At 47.9% G+C, this 10,470-nt stretch overlaps 1 protein-coding gene across 1 annotated transcript in view; it reads left to right on the top strand.

The window, feature by feature from the left end:
* Nucleotides 1-9,887: 9,887 nt before the first annotated feature.
* Nucleotides 9,888-10,470, top strand: part of BMP6 (bone morphogenetic protein 6) — a 93,484-nt gene continuing 92,901 nt past the window's right edge. Inside the window, exon 1 of the mRNA XM_042806817.1 lies at nucleotides 9,888-10,439. Coding sequence (XP_042662751.1) covers nucleotides 10,001-10,439 — 439 coding nt within the window. The 5' untranslated portion in view covers nucleotides 9,888-10,000. The remainder of the gene's footprint in view (nucleotides 10,440-10,470) is intronic.

The raw sequence follows: 10,470 nt of genomic DNA, 5'->3' as shown, positions 1-10,470 counted from the left end.
CAAGGTCACTGCTGAATGACCTGCGTAGGGAAATAAATGGGCTTTCATGTGAACCTTTTGACGGTGCCACCTTTAGGGCTGCTCTGTGGAGACTAGGCTATGCAAAAATATTGATATATGTGATAAAAATAACTTGTCATTTCTAATTTTAGGGAAGGGCTTGAATACTTGTTTGCAGAGTCCAGCCTCGTAGGGCCCTGAATCCAAAACTGAGGCCTCTTGGCCCTTTCGTGATGCAAACAGTAATTTAAAATATACATCTGGCACAGTGCAAAGAGAGAACATCCAACATCTGTCACATTCCATTATCTTGCCTTGCTGCTATTAGGCTATTATTAGTATTTAAACTAAATATATCTTCCCGCAGGCTGCTAACCATAATACCTCATTCAAGTACCCATTCCTTTTATTGCCACAAACTGTTCGGAACATCACATAAGTGAAACTGGAACATCACTTGATGGACTGTTATCATATTTTATTGCTTTATGTTATTTCAAATGTGAGGAAACAAAACTTGCCAAATATTGTCATATGGTTTGAAGAAAATGAAATAGATTTCCCTATCATTTGGGGTGAGGGAAGTGAACAGCGGCTTTTCTAATGGAGATCAGCTGCAGGCGTTTGCTTCCACACTGACGAGGGCCTGTATGCTGTCACTGGTGTATTTGCTTTGTCTTGGGGCTGTAAGACTCTGGAATGACTGGGGTTTTTTTTTGCTGTTTGGTTGCTTTTTGGTTGTTTTTTTTTTGTGTTTGTTTTTTGTTTTTGTTTTGTTTTGTTTTTTACTGTCTTTTATAATTAATTATCTGCCTTCTCTATCTCTTCAAAGCTCAGTGAAATAAAGACATTGTAAAAGACTAGAATTACTCTAAGCAAGAAGCTAGCTTAGAAATGTTCCCCTCCCAAGTTGAACACTGTGTTTCCGCTGGGAGCTTTGCCCAGCAGTTAGAAAAAACTGCCCAAAACCTCAGGTAGCCTTTTGAAATGAGTGGTGTTTTTAATTCCCATCAGCACAGATCGCAGCTGCTTGCCCAGGGCCAAGAGCAGTGCCCTTCCCTAGGCTGCCACAAAGGATGCTCACGAAGCAGCTGACCTGCATTGCAGTTTGACAGCTTCTGGTGTCTGAGCTGTGGTGTTCAGAGTTACACCGAATAGTCTCAAAAGCGCCTGGAAATGACCTTTCAGTTGCTTGTTTCTGAGGCTGTTGGCTTTTTGCTGGAAGAGCCTTTTGGTGCAGAGTAGCATTAAGCGATTTGAAGTTGGCCATGGACCAGTCTGACAGCAAAGGATCAGTGAAGGTGCAGAGACCTTGTTCTGAATGTGACCACCTGCACAGTGCAAAAAGGGGTTGCAGCTCTGGAGCTGCCGTAGCGGCTGTCTCCAAAACTCCTCGGAGTTGAGCTGCCTTCTCAGTGCAGGCAAGGTGCTCCTGCGCACCAGAGGTACTTGGTTTTAAGCTAATCCTATCTTTGAGTTGACATTATTTATTCATTGTTTTACATTATTTATTATAGTACTGTACTTGTTAAATATGAAAACAGTAACAATACGTTAGGGGTTACTCTTTCCACCCCGTGCAAGTCACCTCTTCACATATGAGCCAAGACCTGTGTGGACCTGGAGCAGTTTCAGCTGCCTGAGTCCCCCCCCAAACAGCTTGCAGGGGAGGGGGCTGGCAAGGACGGGTTGTGCCTGCTTTTCAGTGCCACGGTTGCAAGCCTGCACTCGCAGTCACGCTGACCTGTGTGGGCGCACGGGCTCGAGGGAGCGGTCATGCTGCCTTACAGCCCGATGACAGAGTGGCCGTGTCCCAACTGGCTTTCCCAGCCCCAGCATTGGCAGCCGTAGCCTCTCAGCCTGCATCCCCTCGGGGCTCAGCCCCGTCTGGGCTGCCGGCACCCCGCAGGAGGGATGGAGGCTTTGGAGCTTGTGTGAGAGCTGGCCGAGACAGAAAATTTGAGCTCTGCTTTGGGCCAACAGTGCAACAAAGACAAGCCTTGCGTTACAGGCGTGCTGTTGCTCTGGAAACTTGAAGCCTCTCACAAGCAATGCAATTACTAACTGGTTATCACTTTTGCTTCACTGAGGAGGAGATTTTGTTAATTTAAAGAAGGCTAACGACACAAAAATTGTTTGTTTGTTTGTTTTATTTTGTTTTGTTTTGTTTGTTTGTTTGTTTGTTTTTTTTTACAAGCCTTCCTCCTATTAGCCTTTAAAGAGACCACATTTCTTTCTCTGTGATTACTGTAGGACCTACCTCCAGAAGGCAAATGTATAAAATCTTTCCTATCATCCCCTAAACATTTCCTGTAGAAAGAAAAAAGATGACTCTCTTTTCTGAGTTACCTCATCTTGAGCTGGCATGGAAACTTGTTTAGTGCACAGTAGCAGCTGCATCTCTTCAGCTTAAATTGATATATGACTGCCATTTACCTCAGCTCTTCTCCTTGACTTGTTAACAAAATTATTATTGATATGTGTACTTCTTAAATCTAAACATTAAATGGTGTTTGGGAAAAACCCATGTCCCTTTTCCTCCTGGCTGAATTAGTTCCCTTAATGAACTAATCTGCAAGGCAATTAGCCATGACAGTAAGTACAGGTGTTGAAAAATATCCTCTTTGGGGGATGAGGGAGTGTTTTGTTCCTGAATTATGAAAGAAAAAGCTCATCTATAAGTCAACATAATTTTTAAAATTCTTTAAGCCGCTACAGTTCTTGATGTCTAAAAACGCCTTTGTAGACTTGCTGCCCTGTGCAAGTGTCTTCTGAGACCCTGCTTTTTCCTAAAACACTCATGTTTGGGTCAGCGCGGTGCGGGGTGTCTTTTAAGGAGAATGTGGATGAAACCGAGTTGAGTCTACTCAACTGTCCGCAAGAAGCAAAGAACTGCAGGAAACCTGTTTTATCCCCCAGAGCCCGAGGAAGGCCACAAGGCAGAAAAACCCCTTGGTGGCAGCTCTGCTGCAAGAAGGGGGGGTAGGGGGAGGCGGGGGAGCCTCGGAGGTGGCCGAGGACGGGAGAAGGCACCGAGCTGCCCGCAGCCGCCCTGCCCAGGGGGGAGACGTCCACTGGCGTGGGGGTGGGATGGGTGCGAGGCCGCCTCGCTCGCTGGTACAAAGGGGCTCCTGGGCCTAATGCGGCAGGGAACGGCCTCTGACTTTTATTTTTGGAGGGTGCTTAGGGTCCATTGCCTTTGAAGGCTTGCCCCTGTGTGCAATTGGGCGAGGGAAAAGCAGGCCGAGTGCAGCCGCCTCTACAACAGGATGCTGCTGGGAACGGCGTTTGTATTTTTGAACTTAAATAATCTGGCAGTCCCTGCTGTGGCCTCATGCTGTTTGGGTCTATCCCAATTTTATTGAAAAGTGTTGTTGAAAAGACATATTTTGCACACTGGTCAGAACAGACCTCGTCAGAGTTACTTTAAATAAGATTTCAGAACTCTTTTTTCCCCCTAGTTTTGTTCTCTCCAGGATATCTTCCAGTCCCATTCTGCAATATTTGTTAGCAAGTTTAACAGTTGTTCTTTCCTTAATTATTATCATTGCTCTTATTTGTTTTTTCTGTTCCAGAGCAAAAGGTGACAACCAGGCCCTTCTATCTCAAAAATACACTTTTTCCTTTGTCTGTAATAAAAATTTGTACTATCTGTGGGGAAAACACCTGAGCCCCATCCTTATCACATTGAGACAGAAATTATGCACTAATTCCAGGAACTGGCTAATGCAGAGTCCTGCCCTGTCTTCGGTGCCTTTCCCCTTTCAAGAAAACATGAAGAGTTAAAACAGAAACCTGGATGTGTTGGGCATACGGCTTTATAATGGATATGTTGTTTGAATCAAAATCTTCCTCAAACCTGTAAAGTGTAACTTCCCTTTGATAACACATGGCACATTCCAAAGTTATTGATGGTATTTGAAACCATTCATGTTTTTCCAGCTTTCCAGTTCTCTTTACTGAATTGAAATGGCTTTTATGAGCTCACAGAGCTCACTCAAATACCCACCTGGCACAACGGCAGAAATGGCAGCTCCTACAAACTTCGAAAGAACTTCTAATGCTTGGAAGAGGGCTCTCCTGTTAATTTAGCCCCTTCTGTTAATTTGCCAAGGTTTAAAGCTGAACTGACCTAACAGAAAAGCTTCCCGCTTCATGTGCGGCTCCATGAAAAAAGAATAAACCTAAATTAATTGCTAAACAAAAAGGTACGCCAGAGTTAGGGTTACTAATGCATATTTAGTAACTTAAAGCATTACAACTTAAATCCAGATCAAATATTTGAAAATGGAGAGCCTGGTAAGGATCTACATACTGGACTCTCCTTTACCTCTTCATCCTTTCCCAACCTTAACCTGTCATATGGACATCTTGGCATCCATTCATTACACATCACATGAGCCTGAAGGTCATGATCTATCTGCTAAAACCACAGCTTTCCAGTTCATTCTCACATTAAGAGCTACCCCGATCACTGTTTCATTTTTTCTGCCTGGTTCAGCAGACAAGGTACATGGAGGGACATCAGCTGACAGCTGGTGTGAGTACCTTTCCTCCTCTCATTGTCTGTTCTTGCAGCACTCGTGTGCTCGCAGCCAGGCACCTCTCTAGTTTGCATGGTTTGGAATAGATTCAGTTCTTTCTCCGAGACCCCACTGGAGGACACAAACTCCAGCTGAAGCCCTGAAGGCAGGCTGGACGCGGCGCTGCCTCTTTTGTTCTGGTGAAACCGTTGTGCAAGAGGAGTGGGCATATCCGCACCGCGGCAGGCGGTCTGACGACAGCACGGGTATGCCTGCAACCCAGCTCACGTGGATTACAAGATGCACCTTTGCCAGCTGTTGTTACCCCTGACTAGCAAAAATAATGGGGACTTGTTCTCACTAAAATGGTATCTTCACTGTATGCAGGCTAAAGGTAGACTCTTACCTCACGTTGGCTAACGTATTTCTACATCTACTGACCTTTCAGTTACATCAATCTCAACTCTGCGTATAAAAAGTAACTGCCTTTCTAGTTTACCATGTCTAATGTGCAGCCCGTACAGAGCAGATTTTGTCGTTTCCTTTTTAGACTCGATGATTTACTTTCCCCAATTTTAAACAGAAAAAGCATTACCAGCAAAACTAAAATGAAAAGCAAATACCATTAAAAGACTCGGCAAAAGTATATTAATGATATGATATATTAAAATTTATTTAATTGCTGCCATTTCAGGTCAGTTTTCCTTAATACTTGATACTGTTGACTTCAAATAAATGTTAAGCTATAATTGTTCACACATAAGTATAACCTTGATAGGGTGGAGATGGCGGCCAGGGTTGGAACAGGGTTGGAATTGTTTGTGAAATGCACACTGGGACTTACTTCACTTTTAACTGTTTGCTTTTGCAAGAATAGCAGTTCAGTCGTGCTGTTGAATTAATATTTATAACCATTTTTTAAAGTGCTGTGATCTGAGAAATCATCATTGAATATTTTTAGATTTTAGATTTCTCAGTAAAGAAAGTAGTGGTTTGCTGTGTGCAAATAAGTTGATGTTACTATTTTTCAACTGTCCCTACTTGCTGTGGAGAAAGTAAATTCAGCAAGTGAAAGGAAAAATTGGAGCTTTCAGAGCAAATACTGTTTTTAGCCTGCCTTCGATCTCTGAACTAAGATTATACTCAACCACTCTTTCTCATTTCACAGGCAGACCTTGGAAACCAGTACACTAAAATTAGGAGGCATGTTTGCATTTTCAAACTCTCCAAGTGCAGCACTACAAATAATCTGTTCCAGCTATGCCGTTAGTGTACAACATAGGGCTTTTTTTTAGAAAGCAAATGTCATTATTATTACTTACAGCTCTTCCACATTGCTTTAAAAAATTACCTGCCTTTGCTTGGCAAAACTAGTGTGAAGACAGAAGCTGCCCTTACTGCAGCGTCCTTGCTGACCCTGTGAGCGCTGGAGCCTGGGTTTGCTGCAGGCGCTTTGGCAGCTGGAGGGAAGGTGGGAATGAAAAGTTATGAAAATCAAATGTCTTTTCTGTTTTCAGGAGGTGGAGAAAGGATCACTAGAACAGTAAGTTCTGCACTATATTCAAAAGTATATTACTAGTTCTGAAAAAAATTAAATTCAAGGTGTACTGTTCTGCTAGTGTCATGTAATCCTGGTACCTGCGAAGTTGTACACCTAAGAGCATCGACAAAGGTTTTGCATATCCCTTCTCATCGATGCAGATGAGATGGTGTATTTTAGGGCATAGTGATGGAACCTCTATTTTTGTTGTTGTTGTTTTTTTTTGGAGGGGGTTATTATTATTCTGAAAGCTTCCAACTAAAGTTAAATTATCTCTTGACCATTTCATTGGTTCATACGCCTGGAGCTGCTCTTCACAAACTGTGCATAAAACAACCAAGAAACCTAGTATGCTTAAATAAGAGCAAGGAACGATTTGCTAAATGAAGATGACCGAAAAGCCAGTGAATCCTTTTCGACTAGAAACAGGTAGGCCAGCTTTAAATCGCATACGACCTAAACACTGGCACTGCCAGAAGAAATGAACTGCTGCAGTTAATCCTTGCTGGCACCACGCCACATCTTGGAACAGGAGTCCCTGTGGGGTACGGGCTGTGTTCACACGTACAATACGTTCCCGCGAAGCACTGAGCAGGTGCGGGTTTTTGAATACAGACTGAAGTTTGGCTTATGGGCAGAAAATTAAGTAAGGATTTTTCCAGGGAAGGTAAGAGACCTCTTTGAATTATTATTTTGTGGGGTTTGTTTTTTTGTTTGTTTGGGGTTTGTTTTTTTTTTGTTTTGTTTTGTTTTTTTTTTGTTTTTTTTAAGAGAAAAAGAAGAAAAGGCTTTATTGCTAACTTGCCAGCGAGGGAAACTTCCAGGAACAGACCCGAGTTTTTCCACTTTGCCAGCAGATGTCCGTCATGAGCAGGGAAAGCTGATGACCTGAGTGATACCCAAAAGCCTGTATCCGCAACAATTGTGAAGATGTGACAGTGAAATGAAAGTCTGAGTGAAAGGACATGTTACTGCACAGTTTTGGATGGTGGATATGCTAAGAAGGCTCATCGGCGAGTGAAAAATTCTGCCAGTAGCACTACAATATATGTTTAATTAACTCTTATAATGTGTGTGTCAGCCTGCAGCAGTTGCAGAACCCAGAGCCTTTGTAATCCTCCAGAGAGTTAGGTGTTCACCTCTCATCCAAAGTCTTAAAATCCTTCACAGAAACTCACTCTTTGAGATGGCAGGAATATCTAAAATCTGCCTCTCTAAGAAGACTTGTTTCCCCCCTCAGCAAGTTGCTGAGTGATGCAGTGACTTTCCTCGGTCTGATAATGTTAGCTGAAACCCCCATTTACATCTACAGGCAAGAGGCATTTCCAGGGAGAAGTAGTGTACATCTCTGAAAGCACTGCTGAAAAAAATTGAAAGACTTAAACTTAAAAAAAGGTGCAGTGACTTCCTCAGGAAGGTGTTAGCTTCCTAGCTACACACAGGAACTCACCTTAAGAATAAAGTAATTTAACAGGGAAGTACTGAAGGTTTGCTCTGTGTGTCCCTGTCCCCAGACTGCATCAAACTCAGATGTGCAAATGCTGCCCACTGTTATTACAGCTGCTATTTATTGCAGTAACCTCTGTGCAAATGGCAACATTTCAGATATTTTTCTTTCAGAACAAAAACATGCAGGTGATACACATTAGAGCATCAGCGAAGCAGAAACACCTGACAGCTGCTCTGGAGTTTAACGCTGCCTGTTGCTAAAGGTGCACCAGCTCTGCCCGACTTCAAGAGGAGCAGGGGCTGCTTTGGAGGGAAGGGTTTGTTCTTCAGAGATAACCGTATAATGGGATGTTTCCCTCTGTCACTGTCAAAATAGGAAGAAGTGGATGCTACAAAGCTCTGCTGGAGTCAGCGACATGAACTACATCCGAGCAGGCTCGGAGACGGGGAAGCGAATGGCACAGAGGCGGCTGCGGGATGAGAACCTCCCTGGGACATCTCCCTCCCTGACACCGGGGCTCCTGCTCTTCCTCCACAGCCTCTAAATTGTCCCTCCGGAGGCAGCCAGAAAATGCCTCCTCGGTGGGCTGAGCGGTATGCAGGGCAGCTGGTGCACCGGGCTCTCCTCCCGGGAGCCTGGGTTTTCCCAGCGGGATCCCCCACCGCCGCGCAGGAGGAGAGGGGTGTTGCTCACCGCCTCTCGGGGAGTGAGCCCTCCTTCCCCCCCCCCTGCCATCCAGCCAGCCCCGTTGCTGATAAACAGCAGTACAAAAGTCTCCCTGGACATTGCCTTCCCCAGTCCTCAGGGGGATGACACAGACCTCTTTTGTGAAGGTAATGGGGTCCGGTGTAGCAAAAGAAGCGTGTTGGGTCCGTGCTGTCACATGCCCCCCCACTTTCAAATTCTGAGTATCTTCACAGACTGAAAAAAAAAAAAGGGGGGACAGTAGCAAAAGCAACTGCCATACTCTTCCCTCCCACCCACATGATATCTATGCTCAAATGTCCTCAAAGACGCCTTTTTTTTCCTTCCAAAACAAGCTTTAAAATACCCTGTATTATGGTGTTTGCTGACTGGTGCAGTTAAAACACCGATCTGTAACCTTGCTTTCACACAAGTGAACGCTCGGTGTAACCTCCACTTCTGAAAAGAACATATTCTCTCTTGAATATTCTCAGCTGTGTCTCTGGGAAACTGAATATGATCCTATTGCCAGATTCTGATTCTAATAAAGTTAATGGAAATTTTGCCAGTGACTTCAAATGGTCCAGATATTATTCTCGGGGCCAACTCCTATGAAATTATCCCAGTTCAAACCTAGAGTAATTGCACTGATTTCAGTGGGGCTAGCCTGGGTTTACTCATCCAACCCGAGCAAGATCTATGAAGTCAGAGAACAGCATATGGAAGAGCTGCTTCTCACTCACCGCTGTTATTAGTGCTCGCTGGTGGTTGTTTTTTTTGTTTTTTTTTTTTTTGTTTTTTTTTTTTTTATTTCTCTTTTATGAAAGGTCTGAAATCTGGGCTGCAACCTTAGACCTTTACTGTAGGAACAGGTACATTCCTTTATAGCAGAACAATCTGTTCCGTGGCACGCAGATGTGCTTTATCGACCGGGGCCGGCGGGGGGTACCTGTACCTAGCCATTTACCAGTGCCCGTGAGGTACTCCCGAAAAATAACTGTAGGATGCTGCAACCCGTCAGAACGAACTGCAAAGGCTTCTTCGGGTTTAGAACAGGCAGCGCTCCACCTATTTTTAGGACACATAACCCGCACCCTCCAAGGGCCGGGAGCAGGAGGGCTGACCGAAAACTTTCTTTTTTAAGAAGAAACAAGCCGGCGCGGAGCGCGGCAAAACGGTGACAACCGACGGGGCCGGCGCTCCTCAACCTGCTCCGCTGTCCCCGTCCCGTCCCCCCCCCCGCCGCCTCCTCCCCCTCCTCCCCCCTCCCTCTCCCCCTCCCTCCGCGGGGCCGCGCTACCTGCGCCCTCGCCCGCTCCCCGCCCCGGAGGAGCGGCCGCCCGCCCCGCCGAGAGGCGGGCGCGCTGGTGATTTGCCTTCGCCGCCGGCAGCCCCGCTCCGGCCAGCCCGCGGGGACCGGGGGTGCCGCTGCCGGAGCCGCTCGCTCCCAGCCCGGGGGGTGCTGCTGCTGGTTGCGGGGGGGGGGGGGGGGGGGGAAAGTTTTCTGCTCTTCTTCCTCCTCGCCCCTCCAGACGCAGAACCCGGGGCAGGGGCATGGCGAACCGAGAGGGCCGGGGGCGGCCCCGCCGCACCTGAGCAGCGGCGGGGAGGGGAGGGGGGGGGGGGGGCTGCGTGTCTGTGTATGTGGGGGGGGGGGTCTCCCCGCGGGCGGCCATGCGCGGCGGCGGGGGTGAGCGCTGAGCCCCTCTGGCCGGGGGCTGCCCCCCCCGCGCCGGTAGCTTACCGCGGGGGGGTGGGGGGGCCCCCGCCCCGGGAAGAGCGGGGAGCTCGCCTGCCTGCGCCATGCCGCGGCGGCTGGCCTGGCTGTGCTGCTGCTGGGCGCTGCTGAGCGGCGCCTGCCGCCCCGCGGAGCTTGCGCTGGCCGCGGAGGGCGGGGAACCGCCGCCCGCCGCCGCTTCGGGTTTTCTCTACCGGCGGCTGAAGTCGCACGAAAAGCGGGAGATGCAGCGGGAGATCCTCTCGGTGCTGGGGCTGCCCCACCGCCCCCGGCCGCTGCCGCGGGAGCCGCCGGCCCCCCCGCCGGGGCGGCTGCCGGCGGCGCCGCGCTTCATGCTGGAGCTCTACCACGCCCTGGCCGAGGGCGCGGAGGGCAGCGCGGGCGCGGAGCGGAGCGGCCGCCCGCCCCCCCCCGCCCCGCCGCCGCCGCCGCCGGCGGTGCCCAGCTCGCAGGACAGCGCCTTCCTCAACGACGCCGACATGGTCATGAGCTTCGTCAACCTGGGTGAGTGGCTGGGCTGCGCGGAGCCCGCCCG

This window comes from Tyto alba, unplaced genomic scaffold (assembly GCF_018691265.1).
Source record: "Tyto alba isolate M040663 unplaced genomic scaffold, T.alba_DEE_v4.0 Super-Scaffold_48, whole genome shotgun sequence".
NCBI lineage: Eukaryota > Metazoa > Chordata > Aves > Strigiformes > Tytonidae > Tyto > Tyto alba.
This window is presented reverse-complemented; position numbering and strand designations above follow the sequence as displayed.